Below are 19,802 nucleotides of genomic sequence, written 5' to 3'. Positions count from 1 at the left end.
TGCTGGAGCATAATGACTTAATTACAATTTTGCATGCTACTAGTGGCAGGCAACTGAAACGGTCAGTACTTTGAAGTCTCTTTTGATCAACTTTCTGCTTTCATGACACGTCAGAGGTAAGGACATGAAACTGAGGTACAATTCCTTTGTCACGTTCTGCCATTGTTATCCATGTGATCTGACCACATTATTGGGTTTAGATAAAGCTCTTTTTTATCTTGCTAGAAAAATAGTCAACTCAAAAGTTTAGATTTTAAAAATGGCAGTGGAAACTAAGCTGCTCTAAGTATTGTTTAAAAATACTTCTTGAAATAACGCATTTATGATACTGGTATTATTGCAAGAAGTTACAGCGTTAATCAGAAAAGACTACAAATCTGATTTTAACTGTTACAAAAATAAAGGTACAGATTAATTTATTCACTAACATCCAGGATTATGGACTAATGCAGTACTCTGCAGCTGCAGCCAAACTTGGTTGCTGGACAGGGAATTAAAAATAGGATTTTGAATCCCAACAGTTTCACCAGTATTAAATAAAAAGAATCAAGTGTGAAGTATGCTATCCTTTTTCTAATAACCTGTATGTGCTAGCCTGTCAAACCGTAGGTAAAAAACAGGAGGAAAAGATACTCTTTTGAACGTTGATAAAAATAAGGGTTTGTGAAGATGACAGGAGAAGCAAAGCCTCAGTAGCTCTCCTGTCCCTCTTGTTTCTCGGGTCGCTCGCAGGACACATCCTTTCCTCCTGTCCCCGCGCTGCTGCGGGGCTCAGCTCCGCGCAGCACCACACGCCTGCCTCCGCTGCACGGACCCGTCACGGCGCAGCGCTGCCCTCCCCGCGAGGCCCCGCCCCGCGCCACTGCCGGCAGCCAATACGGTCCTGGCGATTGAGACGTTGCCCCGCCCCCTCGCCTCCTGCACCAATCCCCTTCCGCTGGCTCACTTCCTCTCCCCGCCGCCAAGGAGGGAAAATGGCGGCCGGCGAAGCGACCGGGGCAGCCAATGAGGCGGCGGGGGAGGGCTCTGGGGGCGGGGCCAGCAGGGGGCGGGGCGGCGCGCACGCGGCCGGCTGTGTGGAGCGGAGGGGCGGGAGGGGCCGCGGTGAGGGGGGGAGGTCTGTGGGGCGCAGGGGCTGCCGGGGCAGGGCAGTGACTGCCGTGAGGGCCTTAGTGTGGGGAGGGCGGGGGGGTTGTGCCTCTGGGGAGGATCGTCTCTGGCGGGAGCCGGGTCGGGCGCGGGGCCTGTGTGGAGTGTGTGTGGGACGCTGGGTCCTGTGGGTTTGGTGCGGTTCGGAGAGGGGAGGATAAGGGGGTGGTTTGGGCTGGGAGAGCAAGCGCGCAGAGATGTCTCTGTGCACGGGGCTGCACATCTCTTGGTGTGTGTCATGCACTGTGCGGTGGGGAGGAGAAAAGCGGGGGTTCGTGGAGTTTCCCTATCTCACCGCTGTCTTGTCTCTTTCCATTAGGCTAAAGTGTGGCGTGTCATGCTTGGCTGATAGTGATGCTGCCTGTGTTGCTGGTAAAGTGTGAATGACAACACTCAACTTACACTGTGAGTTTATCCTTGTCCTGGCTTCAGGATACATCATCGTTGTTACTCGGTGATGCCTGGAAGCTTAGAAAGAGTAACAGCACTCTCAAAGCACGCTGGATGGGGACAGAGCAGGTGGAGGGTTGGCACTGGTCTGAGCACGCTTCCTAGCTTTGATGCTGTGTCTGGGAGGGAGTTGAAGGTTGAGCCTGGCGTGAGGATTGGGTCAGTGCATTGATAATTTGGGTAGCCACATCTGATGAGAGTTGTGACTGGCCACTTACGGGCTGTCAGGGTTAGAGTTAGAACTTGTATTGGCAGATAATATGTGTTTATTAAGCAGTTATGCTGGTAAGCACCAGCTGGCCCCCCCCAGGTCTTGTGAAGATGGGGATCTTTTAATAATACAAAACCAGAAAATCTGGAAAAGATCAGAAGGAGAAATAAACGTTTGATTTGGGGTTTTTGTTTTGTTGTTTTATTCCCCTGGGAAACAGTGAAAAGAAACTTTTTAATGTTTTTGAACCAAAACCCAGGTAAACTCCTGCTAAAGCTGTAATACGTATATCCTTAAATGATACAATATAACCGGCAGGTATTTCAAAATATGCTATGATGGAGAATTAACTTTTTCCTGCAAGATATAGGGAGTGGAATTGTCAGTGCTGTGTTATGTTACCGACTCACATCGGTTACAATTTACAATAATTACAAATGGTTACAATAATTGCAAATCCAATTTCCCTACAAACAGGTCGCATGCTTGGAAGAATGCAGAAACACAAGGTCTTTTGTTAGTAGGCTGCTTTCTGGGTCTGTGAAAACTTTGTTCTCAGAACTCAGCTATGTTATGCCTTTTATTTCCTAATATTTTAAACGTGTTTCCTATTTGAGAGCAATCACCAAATTCACTGAAGCATGTGTGTGGAGCAGATCCTATAAGATAACTGTCATTATCAATAGAGTGACTGAAAAGGTTTCTGTTTGTGTGTATCCCAAGGATTGCTTTCTAGGTGCTAATTTTACATAATGCTTGTTTAAAGTTGTGTTGGTTCCTGTTTGTTTAGAGTTAAAGGGTATGGCAGCTATTTGCGTTTTCCTCCAGCTATCTTTTTATGGGGTCAAGGAACAGCCCTAAGGCGGGCCTAGGGCTCCTCAGCAGCCTCTGCACACAGAGACAGTGACAGAGGGCCTGGCTCTTTCTTCAGCGTCCTCAGACTTCTTGGAAACAATTATCTTGTTTTTTTGCCAGTTCTGCTGTACATGGGATGATGGATGATGTTCAGGTAGATTTTTAAATGTCCTAAGTATAAGATGATTTTTTAATAATTGTTCTTTCTTTCACGGTATCAGTGTTGGGGACAATAGTCCTTTGCTGGGCAGCCCTAGGATCTGCTCTGTACCTGACTGTGGGAAGTCTCCTTGTTGTTATGTGCTGGTAGCACCTCCCCGCTGGGTTCTACAGCTTTGACATGCTTTTGCTGTAATTATACAAATAACGTGATTTCTGAGCATTTTGGGGGCGGGAGGGGAGGGGGGAGGGAGAAGCAAAGCACAAGGAAATCAGCACTACCATACCGATGAGCCATTTTGATGTAAAGTCACCTGTGTGGACTTTATAGGACTTGGCTTTAACTGGTGAGTGAAAAGATGTCTTCTATGTGAGTTGGCTTCTGTGTGGTGACAAGTCTGATAGTGGGTGTCACACCAGACATGAAAAAAGAGTGTTGAGATTTGTGAATGAAAGACTTGGCAAGGCCAGGTTTTGGAGATGAGTGTGCTTTGTGGCTTCCAAGCAGTTTGGGAGCAAGATGGACAACGGAGGACATAAGAAAGGGAGGAAGAGAGCGAGTTGCCCATAGCTGTGTGGGATTAGGAAGGTTCAATTAAAACACTCCTTCACCCTCTTCAGACATTAGCCTGACCCACTATCCACTTTTCCCTTTGCTCTTAACATTCGCATGTTCCCATACTGTCTCTTTTCCTTTAACAGAAGGCTTACATAAATTCTTGCTGGTAATTTTTCCTCTGTTACTTCCTCCTGCCACCTTTTCCTTCCCTTTTCTTCCCTTCCAAGCTGCCCTCAGACTGTTCCCTCACTCCCGCTTGCAGCTGTTGAAGCCTTTGGAAACAACAGTTCTACTGCAGCACTTTGCACCTACAAACCAAGTGGAGCTGGTGGTGGTTCAGATCTGGCAGAGGCATGTTTTGATAATTTGTGAGGCTCGCGCAGTCAGCATGTGGAGATGGGATGTGTTCAGTGCAGTCTGTAAAGAAGCTTAGAGCATTTAATTTAGGGTTGATTAGTTAAATACATGTGGAGGAACTTGGTGGTGGTCATGACTGGCCAGAGTGTGTTATATTAGCTTCCTTAGAACAGACATCCAAGCTCCTTTCCAGGGGCCTACAAGAAATATGGAGAGGGACTTTTTACAAGGGCATGTAGGAATAGGACAAGGGGAAATGGCTTTAACTTGAAAGAGCATAGTTTTAGATGAGATACTGGGAAGAAGTTCTTCACTATGAGGGTGCTGAGGCGCTGGCACAGGTTGCCCAGAGAAGCTGTGGCTGCCCCATCCCTGGTAGTGTTCAAGGTCAGGTTGGACGGGGCTTTGAGCAACCTGGTCTAGTGGAAGGTGTCCCTGCCCATGGGAGGGGGTTGGAACTAGGTGAACTTAGAGGTCCCTTCCAACCCAAACTGCCTTCAGATTAAATTTTGATGGTTTGGATGATTTGTTTCTGTGATGTATTTTTGCCTTAGCTGGTACTTTGATGCAAGTTTCAACTAAATATTCGAGTGAGAACAAAGCAGGAGATGGGGGTGGGCCCCTCACTGGAGGAAGAAAGTGAAGCCAATCTAAGGCACTGAAAAAATCATACTCAAGTTGCAGGACAAATAGTGAATAATTTACTAGGCTGTTCTGAAGGTTCGCAGCACAGAATGTGTTTTCTGTCCTGTTTCTAGGCTTTACAGGATATTTGAGTGTTTTTAAACAATCCAAACATTTTGTAAGTAGTGGCAGGAAGTGCAGCTGTCCATTGGAACAAGTTCACATTAATATTGTCTTAAAAACTGTTCAGTCTGATATGTTTTTATTCTGTTCATTATGTCAGGTCCAGAAGGACTATTGCATTATCTACTCTGAGCTGCTTTGCGAGATGAACCATCTGTACTGTTGCCTATACCCTTTACAGACTTTACATATATTTATCTCCCCTTTTCAAATTAATCCAAAGGCACTTCTTGCAGACTGTTATTCTTAGGTTTTTGTTATTATTTTTTATTACCTTGATTGTGTTGTTGAAAGTATTTTGAGGTGACCTTAATGTTTACTTTCAGACTGAAAGTTGCAACAGGTGGAGGAACTTAAGTATTTTAAAACCTCTTAGTCCCCATTGTTTTACTCTGAGACTTGTTGTTTTATCTAAGACTTCACTGTGGCTTTATAAGGGCACTTGCTATTTTTCTCTAGTTCTCTAGTTTTATACCTAAATCAAAGTTTAATGAAAAATGAAAGCTAAAGGGTTCTGGAAATCCTTTGTTTAATATAGCAACTGAATCTTATCTGTGAAAAAGCAGGTGTATTAAACTACTCATAGTTCTTATGGTGGATTGACCTAATTGCTTAAAAAAAAATCAGCTTTAAAGTAAAAGAACTTTCTTTTTCCTGTATTGTTAATCGTCTTTCTTGCAAGTTTGTGGGGTTTTTTCTTCAGCAGAATCTTCATCTTTTTTCTTTGCCTTTTTTTAGTTGATTAGCAACTTTTCACTTGCATCTGTCTCTGCAGCCAGCCATGACTCATGTGATCTTTCTTTTTCTCCCTGTGCTTATTATTTCAAGGCAAAACCATTGCTCAGCTTCTCGTGAAAAATAAGAAGATGTACAAGTGCTGTACAATTGGTAAGCAGTTAAATTGGTGAAAAGACAACCTGGCATTTAACTAAAATTGGCAACTGCTTGCTAGATGGAGCTATTTGCTGGCAGGACCTGGACTAGGAAGCTTCAAATATTGATCACTCCTCAGTAATCTTTTTGTAATAAGTATTTCTCAATGTTTGTTGCTATGGGAATGGCTGTAAGAGCTGGAATTGTTATTTTTCCTTTGTGGACTCAGAAGGGACAAGCAGATGACTGTGAAAGCAAGAATTCTTGTTTAGAAACATGCAGCTCTTTTACAAGCAAACTTGACTTACTTGGGTTTTGTGTATGGTTCGTGGAGGATTTTTCTTGAGGTAAGTGAAGTTGATTTTAGTTCACCCAATATTTGTCAATATATTTAAGGAAGTACATGGCCTGGTTTTAAAAGGGGGAAAAACATTTAAGCAAGAAAGAATTCTAGTGGTTTAATGTCTTGGGTAGCTACTACCATGAATGTGTATTGGATGTTCCTGCTTGAGGAATGTTCATAGCAGGCAGACATGAGGTGTAACAGACTGAGAGAGGAAGGGTTTTGTAGTTGTTGGATTTGGTTTGGTGTCATCTCCCCTCTCGCCTATTCTCTGGGAAAATTTAGCAACGAGCGTTTCTGATGCTTGCTGGATGCTTCAAGAGCAAACCCAAACACACCAGTCAGTTGTTCCCTGTGTGCTTCTGTGTGCATTGCATGGAAATGCGAGAGTCACATCTTGCATCCTCATGAAGTCTGAAAGATCAAAAGCTCTGAATTGGATTCACAAAAATGAGACTTTAAAGAAGTGTGTGTAACTTATTTTTGATCTCCCTGACAGATCAGAAGGAAAAGTTGCAATGTGGTTGAATTTGGGTTTGGTTTTTTATTTTCCAGGTTTTGGTGCTAGACAGTTCTAAGTGAAGGCTATGATTTGTCATTAATAGTCGGATTTGAGGAACTGAGGCTTTTCAAAGGAAATAAAAAATGCTGGTACCTTTAACAACGTTCTTTACAGTACTTCAGGCTAATTTTCTATGCCTTGCACTATAAATGAAGTTTTTCCTTCCTTGAATGCCACTCTGTTAAGGAGACAATTAGTGTATAGGAACCGATAAAAATTAGCGGATGAATATAGAGATGAAATGAAAAGAGTAAGTGCTCTCTTTTTGAGTCGTGGGGTCCAGGTCTGAAGGCTGCAGCTGCTGGACGAGGGAGCGAGCAGCTCGGGAGCGGTGGTCGTTAGTGCCATCACGCGGGCTGGGTGCGCAATGACAGCCGCTGTCCCTCGCACCCATGTCACCCAGCTCGCCGAGAGGCTGACGGTGCATGTGTCCTCTGCCACGCTGATGGCACGTTCGTGTTGCGCGGAGAGGTGCAGGCCCTGCAGGACGGACTTGAAATGTTGGACCAGATGATCCTTGAGGTCTCTTCCAACCTGGTATTCTGTGATAAATACTCAAGCTTGAGATGGAGGCATTGCATTTTCCACGCAACAGTCTTTGTAAAAAGCTGTGGCTGTTTGGAGGGGCACCGTGCAATTCCTTCAGCTTTTAGCCTGACAAATTCAAGGGCATGGGGAGAAGAAGCCACCGTAATCTGGAAGCTGCATCCTCTTTGTGCACGTACATAACCCCTTTTTACTACTGTCTTGTGCTGCTTCTGAAACTATGCAGTAAGCAAATATTGTGTCTTGTTATTGTCTGTCTGGCAATGTGGTATCTTCCAGGAAGAAGTGATGAGCCAGCTTATCTCGTAGTTGCTTGTTTTTCAGTCTGCCTTCCTATTTGTGTTCTTTGCTGTACAAGGGCAGTTGTGGGTGCCAGGCTGACGAGGTTATAAAAGTAGATGAAGATAGTCAAGGTTTTTGCCCCCACTGTTCTAATTGGGAACTGCTTTGAAAGATAAACTTTATAATTTCTGCTCTAAATTTTATTTATGGTCAGTTTATACTCTTAAACTATTGTGCCAGTATTGTTCTTGAGTGGCTCCCCTCCCTCCTCAGCATTTATGTCTTTGATGTGTTTGAAGATAGCAGTCGTATCCCCTCTCAGTCGCTGTCTTTGCCAAGCTATACAAGGCAAAGAATCCCAGCTACTTCTTGTAAAATAAACAGTCCATTACCTGGATCATCCAACCCATCCTCCTCTGCACTTGGTTATGGTTTAGTTGTCCAGAGGCTGGCTTCAGCAAAGAGCCCAGCTGGCCACATGCTATGACCCTGCAAAATATGGAGTGACTAAAGCATTAGAACCAACATGGCTTTGAGAGCAGGGTTATTAAAATGCGTAAAGCTCTCGACTTTGTTTTTGACCCTTACCTTGTTTTGGGGCAATGCCATCTGCTGAAGATGTTGGAAAGGTCTTTGTGGATCTCAGAAAAATAAATTCCCCACCCATGTCTTAGGGGTTTGTGGGTGCTAATGAAAGTATATAGTTTTTGTTGTCCTTTGCCAGCAGGGGTTGGCTGTGTTGCTGCATACAGTAGTGGTAGAGTATCAATGCTGACACACTTGCTCTTTTGCTCTTCCATTTCGTGATTCTATTTCTTACGACTGTGTCCTAAATCACTCTCATAGTGAAAAAGCAGTTGAACGTGAACTTCCAGTGCAGTGTGGTGGAAAATCACTGTGACCTTGGATGTTACAGAAAGAGAAAAATGATTTTTTTAAATCTGTGTATGGCATTGGTGAAGCTATACTGGAGTCTGCGTATGGCTCAAGTGTAAACACCATATAAAGGCTCCTGAAAACAAAGAGCTGACGAGAATGCCTTGCATGGGTACACTGTGCACATACCTGATGCCTTGTCATCTTTTGTGGAGACTGAAAAGTACGTTCTCTTGAAGTGTATAGAGTCAACATAGCTCTAAACCCCTTTATTTCAGCCTATCCCATGCTATTGTTTTCACTTAGATGACATGTTTTCCTTTTGTCTCCTCCAAAGTATTGGAAATTGACCTTAGGGCATGATAAGGATTCAGCAGAGCCTCCAACTGTCAGGCTATGCACAAAGAGCATGTTTGGAAATTGATAGTCTGTTAACTGTCATGGGCACACAAGGATCTTCAGCTTCTCCTGTTGCTTTGATACTGGAGAGGGTCTGACAAATTACCCTGATGTGGTGATGTTCTGGATTGACTAAATATATATATATATTTATTTTTGTAACCACAAACATAGGAGAGAAGATACAGAACTAATTAGTCTCCCAGTTACGTACAGCCAGCAACTGCTGAAATCAAACAGGGTACAATGAATATAAAAAGGATATTGTAGGATGTGACTGGCAAGGATACCTTACTGAGCTGCATGTTCCTGGGGAAGCAAATGAGGAAATTGAGGAGAATCTGTTTCTCCTGCTTAGCCTTGGCAGATGTTTGTACCTGTGTAATACATCTGGAACTGCAGAGAACGGCTTAAGCAGTGATGCTAAAGTAGTGTTAACAGTTGCCAAGCATACAGATATTGTGCTTGGAAAATCCTGGTGCTGCACATGTATAAGAATATCTTCTTATCAGATCACCAGCACCATCCCTAGTGAAGATGAGAACTGCAGCAACTGATTTAAGCTTGGGTTTTTAAGAAAAAAGTCTTGAAAGCATAATAGCCTTACGTTTTGAAGAATGAGCTCTGGTAACAAAGTGTACTTAAGCTAAATTACTGTTGTGAAAGAATTTCTAAAATATTCTGGTAAACAAAACATTTTATCTCATTATAGGTATTTTGGCACCAGTGTGTGGTAGTAGGAGCTATTTTTCCTGCTGTAGCTGAGTTTCTTTATATCCTTTTATTATGGTTGCTGCTAAATTTAGGCTGAAATTTCCCAGGCTTCCTGTGGTGTAGAAACAAATTCTTTGGAAGAATTTCAGCAAAACTTATTAACGTTTGGGAAGAATCTTCTTAGTTATTTCCAGTTAGTTTAATATGAGGATGTTGGTACCAAGAGGCAATGTCTACATTGAAGGAAATAAATGGTGTTATTATAGAGTCACTGAATTATTCATGCAGCTGCATAAGTAGTTTTTTCCTTTCACCTTTCTCTGTAGGGTGGATCACTGGGGTTGCCCATTCAGTGGTGGTTTTGTTCATCTTAAAACGGCTCTGAAACTCACTGCTCTTGGAGTCTTTTCTTGTAATCCCAAATTTGAAAGGACATCAGAGCGCTTTCTGATTGTGGAATTTGCAAGCGCATTGCAGTGCTACCCTGACTTCTGCATTTTATCTGGTAGTGTAGATGTTCAGAGCAAGGCTTTTTCTTTCAGAAGTCTGCTGCTTACTGTGCTTAGTAATGTTTGTGTACACAAGTGTTACTGGTTAGGCACGTACTGTCTTTTGTTTCAGTGATTGAGTGAACATTGCATCTTACTGGGAATTACTCAGTAAGCTCTTGTGCCAGAATAAGGACTAGTAAGTGTTCATAGGCCAGGCTCTTGTTCAGATGGACTCGGATGAATAGCTTTATTTCTCTCTCCTTTATCTGTGAGGTCGCAATGTTGGTGCATAACTCTAGTGCCAAGTCAAACAACAAGCTCTTTGACCTTTTAACAACAGAAAATGCTGTTGGTGAGGAGGCGTATGAGGAATAGTCCAGAGAAAGGTTTGAACCTTCTCTTAGCTGCTATATTGTGGAAATGCGAATGGAGAAAAACTTATTACTACACGCAGGATAACATTGTACCCTGTATGTTTGCTTTCCAGCAGTTGCTGCCTGTATGTAATTGGGAGACTCGTTAGTTCTCTATCTTCTCTCCTGTGTTTGTGGTTACAAAAAGTAATGTCAATGTGGTGTCTATGGTGGGAGGTGCTCACAAGAGAAGGGAAGTGACTTTTCTGTGGTCACTGTGGTCTGATGAGATAAGCACAAATGCAGAAGCTGAGACTTGGATTCTCTTCAAGTTTTGCAGCGGATTGGCTGAATAGCCATGGTTACATTACAGCACGCACCAGGACAGAGAGGTGCTGTGTCCTGAAGCTGTGAGTTATCTAGCATCTGCTGGAGTTGGGACCATTGGTGTCTGCACAGCACTTGGGCAGTGAAGTCTTCTGGAGGGGTTGGGTGTGCACATCATGCACCTTCTGTTCCTCATGAGGGTGTTAACCAGTATCCTGGGTCCCTTCACAGGAGGAGGTGGCTGCTGGAGAAAGAGGCTCTGTCGCAGAACTGGCCATGCCTTTCCTGGAAGATCCTTACCCTTCTTTTAGAGGGTGATCTGGATGCCTCACCCCATATGTTGTTTAGCGTGCTGGGTTGGAGTAAAGGTTAGATACTGTCTGTGCCTGGAGGAGAGGGGAGAAGGGAGAGCAGTAGGCACAAACCTCATATTTGACCCCCATCTTGGAGACTTGCTCCAGTGCAAAAGCCAACGCCTGGTGCTAGGATGGTTTTCCTGGCAGCTCCTGTCTGTTTTCTAGAATCTACCTGAGGATGCAGTTTGTTGTTTACCTGTTTAGAGGCTGTGAGTGTGCAATTTAGGCAGAGATGAGCTTTTGCAGAGGGTTTTTAAATACAGTATCCTTTACAAAAATAAATGAGAATATAGAGAATGTAGAAGAAAATGTCCCGATTACAGTATCTTTCTGTAATTGAACCTTTGCCTGGGACTCTTTCAGGTCTGCCTTTATAAAATAGGATTGCTTCTGCTGCCGCTTCTGTCAGCTTGATCTGAGATTTGCCATGAGAGTAAAATAGAGCATCTCTTATCCTCTTACTACTTTGCAGTCTCCTTTATTGGATGACCACCTCATCAACACCTGGATGCAGTAACATCCTGTACCTGGTGAGGGCACAGCTAGGAAACCTCCCCCTCGCAAGAAAGATTTCGGATCCAGCTGCTCATGTCATCAGTGTGACAGAGCTGACTTTGCTGCTCCTCTGTTAGTAGGTCTGTGTCACTAGCATGGAATTGGATGAAAAGAGAAGATTGAAAAATGAAAATTCTCAAAGGTGTTTGAAAGAATGTTTGACACAGCTGCTGCTTCTCTCTAGGGAAGGTAGTTTAGCTATCTGGGCATCAGATTTTAATAATTTTGGCTGAAATTTGAAGCCAAAATTAATTTGAGCATTTTTATAGCTTTGTATGGTGTTTTCTATCTTATTTGAATTTTTAAATTGTATATTGGTTTGTTTAGGATGACTTGCCATCTGGGTCCTTTGCAGCTCTTTACCGTCTCTTTAGTTCATGAATTTTATACCGGTGGGCTTTCGGTTACTCAGGCTTGAATGTTAATTCATTGCAACTTGGACCTGAAGTCATGCCTAAGTTTTCTGAATCTCGCCTGCCCCCACAGTATGGAATGGAAAGTAGAAAGGTCTTTCTACTTGAAATGCAATATCTTACACCAAAACCCAATTTTTAACATTTTCTTTTGATTAAAATATTTAATGTATGGCTTTTATGATTTATGCATTTAAAACTCCACTTGGTCAAATCCAAAAGTTGTTTTTGTGTTCTCTCTCCGTGGATGTCTGGTATAGTATTCAAAAAAAGGTTTTGTTTCTGTATTGACAAGAACACCTGCTTATGCCCCAAAAATGAGTACACAGAAGTTGTAGTTTCTTTTTGGTTTTGTAACTGTTGACCCCCAAAGCAGTGAGCACCTGTGAATTTTCCCCTCTGTTGTCTCCTAGTTCTGACTCTTATTTTTTTCCCCTCTAACCAATACTACTGTTTAGAGCCATTTCTTTGGTTCTCTCTCCCAGGTACAGCTCTTCTCCCCATTGCTGAGCAGGATTGTATCCCCAGGGTCCATACTGGTGGGATGGTAGGAATTGATTTCATGGAAGGCAGACAGTTTGACAGACCTGTTTTTCTGCTCTTCCCATAGACTTTGTGGCAGTGTTTTATCTTTTTCCTCCTTTCTTGGTACAATATTTTCTCTCTACTGCAAATGCAAAATTACATGGAGTTTTTCTTCTTGTGCTTTACGCTTGGAAACTAGGTGTAACTGATTTGAAGGGATGAAATAATTTTGTTGGCAGTTTACATCTTGTCAATGCACTTCAGTGTAGCCTCTCACACATCTTATTCCCTTCCTATTTGATAGACTAAATGCTATTCTCTTTGCTTTAAAATGGCTTTGTGGGAATGCTGGAAAAACACGTTATCTCTCTGCCTCGGTGAAAGGACAAAATCAGCTATAGGAGTTTGTATCCTGCAGAAATTCCGCATGCCTGATGGGTGTTCCGTGTTTCCCCTCAGTACTTAGATCATTTGGCTGCTCCACCTTCTGTTGGGAAGTGGTGCCAGTGAGGAGAGGTCTCTACAGGCGTTTGGTGTTAGTGAAGTGCAGCGCACTAATGCGTTCTCCTCAGCCAGCCTCGCACTTTGCATGTTTGTTTTAAAGTGCAAACCACATGTAATGTTGCATGCATGAACTGCTTTCCACTGCCCAGAGCTCCAGGTTTGTTCTTAGTTTGTTCTTGAACTTTGAATAATAGTGAAAATGAAGGGAGGGTCTGTTCGTATTGTTTATAGTAGGAAAGAACAGTGCAAGATTTCATCTACTGCTGTTCAAATCCCTTGCTATTTTTGGTATTTGACCTCTGCAAAGAAGATTGCCAAAACTACAGGTTGTTTTCATTTTTATTAGTGTTTCTACCCTCCTACTCGTAAGTTACTCTCATGTTACTGATTAAATCTTTGAGAAAGTTCCATTTCTTCCACATTTTCGATGGTATTTTTCGGAGAGGTAATTTTATGTTCCTGTATGTTGTTGAGCCGACGTTCCCTTTTGGAAATGAGAGCCATGCAATTTGGCAGCATCTTGTGTACACCACTAACAGGAGAAGGAAAATAACTTACAATTGCTCATTTATCTTTTGAAAAACTCTGGATTGAAGAGGGCTCATGAGTCTGTTGGCTTGAGTTGAGACTGCAGCGTTTAGAACACTGCACAAAGAGCACAGCACTATATGCTGGGACAGTATTGAGTGTTGAGTTTGTGCAGATGGGTGCTTACCTCCCATCTCTCTGTCATTGGAAAGGGTGGCTTTCGGCACCCCTGGATGTTTGCTTCTAATCATGCTGCATGGTTGTTTCCACACTCAACTAGTGAGAAATGTGTAACAAAAGCATCTGAAAATCCTGTCCTGCCTCTTTGGCATCTCTTCCACTTCATGCCTTCTATGGTGAAAAATCAAGCTTATTTCTTTTTTAAAGGAGCATTGGAGGTCAAAATATTTTAGGTTATTTCAGACTACTGTATTCATACTGAGTTCCCAAGATGTAATGAGTTTTGAGTGTCCTTCAAGAAGCTTGTTGTTCCTGCTAGTTGTGATACCAAGGAGATGTGCAGGGGTTGCATGTAACAGAACTTGGTTCATAGAAAAGATCACATGGATGTAGCTCCAGGCGGGTAGATATAGTTACACAGAAGTTTCTGGGTTAATTTGTAAAAGGTGGCTTTACCTTGCTCAGGGGGTGCAGATGTGAATGCAAATGAGATGCAGCTGTCACATACGAGGAATGGTGATCTCTGAGGATGGGACAGGACTCCTGTTCAAAACACAAGTGACTAGCCATAGCCAGGCACCTTCATAGAATCATAGAATCATAGAATGGTTTGGGTTGGAAAGGACCTTAAGATAACCTAGTTCCAACCCCCCTGCCACGGGCAGGGACACCTCACACGAAACCATGTCGCCCAAGGCTCTGTCCAACCTGGCCTTGAACACCGCCAGGGATGGAGCATCCACAACCTCCCTGGGCAACCCATTCCAGTGCTTCACCACCCTCACTGTAAAAAACTTCTTCCTTATATCTAATCTAAACTTCCCCTGTTTAAGTTTGAAGCCATTACCCCTTGTCCGACCACCACAGTCCCTAATGAAGAGTCCCTCCCCAGCATCCCTCTAGGCCTCCTTCAGACACTGGAAGGCTGCTGTGAGGTCTCCATGCAGCCTTCTCTTCTCCAGCCAGATACATATGTGTCATCCCGGTGGTAGTGTCTTCCTGGCACCTTAACATCATCTGGATTTTGTCTGTGTTGAGACTAGATTAAGATCGCAGGCAGCTGTGAGCTGGAATAAGTGAAGAACCTGAATTTAATTAACTACCTCACATTCTGAGCAATGGAGGTACCTTGGGGAAAGAAGAGGTTTTGACAAGTGCTCTCTGTGATCTCTTCTGAGACTGGAACAGTTCAAGAGCAAGCTGTCTGTGCCCTCCAGAGTCTTTATGTCAGCCAGTTTGTCTCGTTAACATGAGCAGTCTTCATTATTGATCATTGCAACTGGCTGTTATGCTATATCCAAAGTATGTCAGGTTCCAAAGGATTCTTCATGGCAGAAACAAAACAGATAGCTGTGGTGTTGAAGTTAAGGAGTGCTCAACTAGAAGCACTTCACTTCTGTGGTGCAGAGCACTATGTGCTTTGTAAATGGCTGCAGTCCAATGCTTAGTTATCTTCTATTGTGTTTGGAAGACCATTGTTTCCTATTTGTCTCATAAATTTAACACAGATCCTATTCCTGCCATTTAAACTTTCTCATCAAAATACAACAGTGACTTCCCCTCCTGAAAAGGAAGGGCTGGCAGCTACACCCTGAAGTTTGAGCATGAATTGTTTATATAACCTTCAATCACAATTTCATAGGAGTCTGAAGACTCTCTTACTAGGGCAGACATTTTACTGAGTTTTTAGCAAAAACCTGGCTGCCATCAAATGCAATTTTAAGGCTTCTTAGTTGTTGCAGTGGAATTGAATTGAAAACTGTACCCTCCAGCTTCCTGCTGGTATAAATTGCACATCTATCTGGAAACATGAACAGCGTTTTCTGGTATTTCTGAATAGCTGTACTGATGTCATTCGGGGGTAAAAGCTTAAGAGTTATCTTGGGCTAATTTTATTTCCCAGAAAATATTATTAAATCTGAATGAACATGCTTTTGCAGGCTCTGGCTTTTTACAACTTCTAGGTACTTGTAGAGTTTCCTCCCTTCCTCTCCCCGGCAGTAAAAGCTCTGACATGAGTGTTGTAGAAACAGCTTATTGAATAATATTCTCTATTGAAGTCAGTAATATTTAAATAACTGCAGCTTGCTTTCCAACTGGATGACATTTGTCAGGAACATGTCTGAGTTTACTTGGCCTTTTTAAGTATAAGAAGTCTGAATATTTAGAGCTTGAAATTCAGGTCAGTCTGGCAAAGAACATTTTTCTTACAAAAAGTTTACAGAGAACCCAATTTTTTTAGTAACCATAGCTCTACAGGATAGCTGGTTTATGAAGACTTCCTTCTCCACCTTCAAGCACATGCTTTTGAGATGTTATTTAAATTGAAGCTTCCATTGCAATTCTTCAGTAAATTGGATAAAGCAGAAGTTGTCCTTATTAATAATATTTAAATATTCCTTAAATTTAAATTACTATTTTGCATGGGAGTTTAATAGTTATGTGTTTAAGCAGCGTGGCACACGGGCTTTCAGAACAGTTTGCTTTATGTAATAGTTCTAGTAAAAGCTTGTTCCATTTGAGGACATACCCAGAAAAGCAAGTAAGGAGCAAGCTCTGTGCGTAGGGTTCTGCGCAGGCTAATGCCAGAAAACATGTTGAACTTCTCTTCAGAGGGGAAAGGAGTTTCCACAGGATGTCTGCGTTCTATGGCAAAAATTACTTGTAGATGTGCTCTGAAAGGTTGCTTTGATTTGAAGATTAACCTGAGGACCTCGTTGTCAGGATGTTACTGAAGCACATAGTTTAGTGAGATTATTTGTGACTTGGGAATTGAGTGTGCCTGCTTAAGCTGTTTTTAAGAATTTGCTCGTTTGTCACACGTTGTTGTGAATATTTATATGTACCAAATAGGAGGAGGGAAAGCAAAACCCTGAAAGTACAAGCAGCACCTCGAAGAAAAAAACCCCAACCAAACAGGAGAATGCAGTTTTGCCATAGCAGCCTGTACCAGTGGGAAGTCACGGGGGTGTTGACCCCCTAGAACCTGCTGTGATTCCCTCAATGTTCGGGGTGGGGGGAGTTTAACACAAGAGAGTAATCTCATTGAACCTGTAATTTTAACAGGAGCCATTCATGTGGATGGTTGTGCTTACTTAAGGTACCCGACCTACAGCTTCTTTGTCAAAATGGTTGTAGCTTGTGAACTCACTAAAACCATGTATTGTTTATGAATGCAAATATCTCTTTCAAATTTAAATTCTTCAGTACTTTTTCTGACTCTGAATTGCTGAAAGCCTTTACTGCAATCACAGAATTGAATTTGCCTTTGTGTTACAGGAGAGAACTCTCTCTTTTTTTCTTCTTGGGTTTCTAGGAGGATTCAGTTGTGCCAGAGGAGAATTGCCTCTGAAGGGAAGATTTTTATCAGTTGCACTAAGAGCCAGCATTATGTGGTTTTGTAGGAGGCTCAAAACCCATTTAGGTTCTTAGGAGAATTGATGAAAAAGGCAAAGGTGCTTAATTCCAGTGAATTCCACTGATGTCTTGTAGCCTCTTTAGGTTGTCTGTGGTATGCTCACAGGAGTTCATGTGCGTCATTGGGCACCTAAACACTTGTAAAATTTATCTCATCTGGCCATTTCAGACTGCAGTTGTATGTAATTTTGGTCTCATTGTCTGCCTACCCTTTGCACATCCCTCAGCAGAAAAGTTCTCACAAGAAGTCTCCTGCAGTTGTACTGAGGCAGCTATTTGTGGGCTGTGCCTCTAGCAAGTTCTTAGAGCACCTCCTCAGGTAGAGGTGATGACTTCGTTTTCTTTCCACTTGTGGAGAACATCACTTTACTTTGTAAAAATAATAAAGCGAATTTAGCTAAGTGGCTTCCACAGGATTTGCAGACAGACTATTGGATCTTTTAGGGGGGTTATATGACATAGTGCTTACAGTCACAAGAGGCTGAACTCCTTAACTCGGGGAGCCCTTTCCTTTTTCTCTGTTTCTGTAACTGAAGCTGTAGTGTGTAGGACATCAGGATAATTAAGTTTTGACTTCATGCGTCATTGCTGTGCAGGATGCTTTTTCACACATTTTTAAAGGTAGTATTATTTAAGAATGCTATAATTAAAACTCACCTTGGTTTGTATTTATCACAGGTTTCTGACAACATTAGGAACAGCATTTGAGATGACAGCAGTGGAGAAGATTGAGGAGCAGCTTGCTAGTCTGAGCATAGCAAAACGTTCTACGCTACTTGAGGAGCCTGCCTACTTGCTGGATATAGACGTTTCCAAACCAGCTCAATCCGAAAGCAGTCGCTTTGTGGCAGTTTCATGTTCTAATAAGTCAATTAGGGTCTATAACAGGGAAACGTTAAGCTTCTTGCGGGAGTACAATAGCCATCCTGGGATACTTAATGGAGTCCGATTTGCAAACACATGTGACAGCATAGTGTTTTCAGCATGCAGTGATGGTACAGTGAAGTGTTGGGATATTCGTTTAGCAACTCAGAAAGCTGTGCAGGTCTTCTATGGCTATCCTTCCAATGTTTTCATCAGTTTCGATATCAGCTGCAGTGATATCATACTTTGTGCTGGAACAGAAAAAGTCGAAAAGGACACATTTCTGGTGTTTTGGGATGCAAGAGGCGTTGCAAACTGTGCCAGCACAAGTAAAGAACCCTTGGGAGTCTACTCTGAAAGTCACAATGATGATATCACTAAAATTTGTTTTCATCCTATCGAACCCAGTTTGGTAGTTTCTGGGTCAACCGATGGGTTGGTTAATGTGTTTGACATTAACAAGGATAATGAAGACGATGCTTTGCTATCAACTTACAATTCAGAATCATCAGTAAGTTTTATTGGCTGGGCTGGAAAAGATTATAAACAGGTCTACTGCGTGACACATGATGAGGGATTTTGTTGGTGGGACATAGCTCAGGTAGATACCGAAGACCCAATAACACTATTGCATGTTGTGGATGTCAGAGAGGCAGTCCGCCCTGAAAACGACAGCTTACATTACCTGGTAGGTGGCTTGTACCACGAAAAGGCAGACAAACTCTTTCTTATTGGGGGAACGTCCAGAGGACACATTCACCTCATGAGCTGCAGCACCGACGGCCTGAGCCCGGTGGGTGCCCTTTGCGGAGGACACTCTGCTCCTGTTCGCTCTTTCTGCTGGAACCTGCCAGATGAGTCTCTGCTGACGGGTGGAGAGGATGCGCAGCTGCTGCTATGGAAACCCGGCGCTGCGGAAAGGGCCCTCGCAAAGAAAGCGTCTATGAAGATTGCATCTTCTGTGCAGAAGAGAGTGAGAGTTCACAAGAGCGCTCTCAAAAGCAGGAAAAGGTAACATCTGGAAAGTGGGGATCTCTGCTGTGTAGGGCTTTCCTGGTGTTTAATCTCTCAGGCAGTACTTGGCTGTGCTTTATTTGGAGGTGTTCTGTGGAAGGAACTGCGGTGCTTCAATTCTACCTGGGAATGATGTATTTCAGTCATCAGAAGAATGCCTTTTTGTGGGTTTTGTTTGTTTGCTTTGTGTATTTGCGTTTTTTAAAGTTGCTAATATTAATCAGAAAGGAGTAAATGTTTGCTCTTGAGTTCTCGAAAAATTTCTCTTACATTTTTTAAAAATGTTTCTGTGATGGTTTAATGCCTCAGCCAACACTTTTAATGTGTAATACAGGCCTGTGGCTTGCATCATTTGTTACCTTCCCACTGAAATTCCCTGGCATGTTTTAAAAGCTTTTGTATTTCATGCAGTATTTTGCTTTCTTTACAGAAACTTTAATGAAATTGCTCAGTATATTAAAAGATTTTATGTCCCATCTTTATGCCTGAAGGAATTACTTCTTGATAAAACAAAGTAAGTACCGTTTTGCACTGTCATGTCACTGGTTTATAACAGGCTCATAAAGAAGCAGTGGATTCAGCCGTATTTTTCATAGCGAAGATATGAATGTATTCAACCGTAGAGGAGCACAGCAGCTCATTTTAAGTGTATGAGAACTGTTAAACTGGCATTATTTAGGGCATATTTCCCCCATGAAAATAGCTAAGAATCTTGTAAGCAGCTTCATTCTCTCCTCGTAAGTACATCTCAGGGAGGTGCACCTGGAACATTGGGGAGATATTCCATTGGTTAAAGAAATAGATGGGTATAATTACACCAGTGGTGCTTAAAGTCCCAAGTCCTGCATTTGAAATAAGCCAGTACCACATGCTAAGAGGGGATGTTAAAAACCAAAAATGAATGCTGCCTTCTGAGACTAGATGGAGTCTCAGCCAGCCAACATAAGGAGACTATAACAAAACCTTTTAGAGGTTAGTGTGTGTCCTTTAAGAAATGTTTCTCTCTGCAGAGAGCTTTTATGCTTAGATATCTCCCACGGACAGCTTTGTTTTAGTATTCCATCAAATACCTATTATGTAATGCAAAAATTGCCCTGTACTTCCAAAACGGGCAACTCTTTATGTTTATTCTG

At 42.6% G+C, this 19,802-nt stretch overlaps 1 protein-coding gene across 9 annotated transcripts; it reads left to right on the top strand.

The window, feature by feature from the left end:
• The first annotated feature begins 1,063 nt into the window (after positions 1-1,063).
• On the top strand, positions 1,064-19,147 carry WDR89 (WD repeat domain 89). 9 transcript variants are annotated; one of them, XM_030484168.1, is made up of 4 exons: positions 1,064-1,104; positions 1,469-1,554; positions 5,376-5,435; positions 17,470-19,147. In XM_030484168.1, the coding sequence occupies exon 4, from the start codon at positions 17,501-17,503 to the stop codon at positions 18,668-18,670; it is 1,170 nt and encodes a 389-aa protein (XP_030340028.1). In that variant the 5' UTR covers positions 1,064-1,104; positions 1,469-1,554; positions 5,376-5,435; positions 17,470-17,500; the 3' UTR covers positions 18,671-19,147. The 9 variants fall into 9 exon arrangements, with proteins under 9 accessions (XP_030340028.1, XP_030340025.1, XP_030340026.1 ...); XM_030484165.1 differs by lacking the exon at positions 5,376-5,435 and adding an exon at positions 2,639-2,819 and having other exon boundaries at positions 1,092-1,104; XM_030484166.1 differs by lacking the exon at positions 1,064-1,104 and adding an exon at positions 2,639-2,819 and having other exon boundaries at positions 1,311-1,554.
• Positions 19,148-19,802: the final 655 nt, after the last annotated feature.

The sequence above is a fragment of the Strigops habroptila genome, chromosome 4 (assembly GCF_004027225.2).
Source record: "Strigops habroptila isolate Jane chromosome 4, bStrHab1.2.pri, whole genome shotgun sequence".
NCBI lineage: Eukaryota > Metazoa > Chordata > Aves > Psittaciformes > Psittacidae > Strigops > Strigops habroptila.
This window is presented reverse-complemented; position numbering and strand designations above follow the sequence as displayed.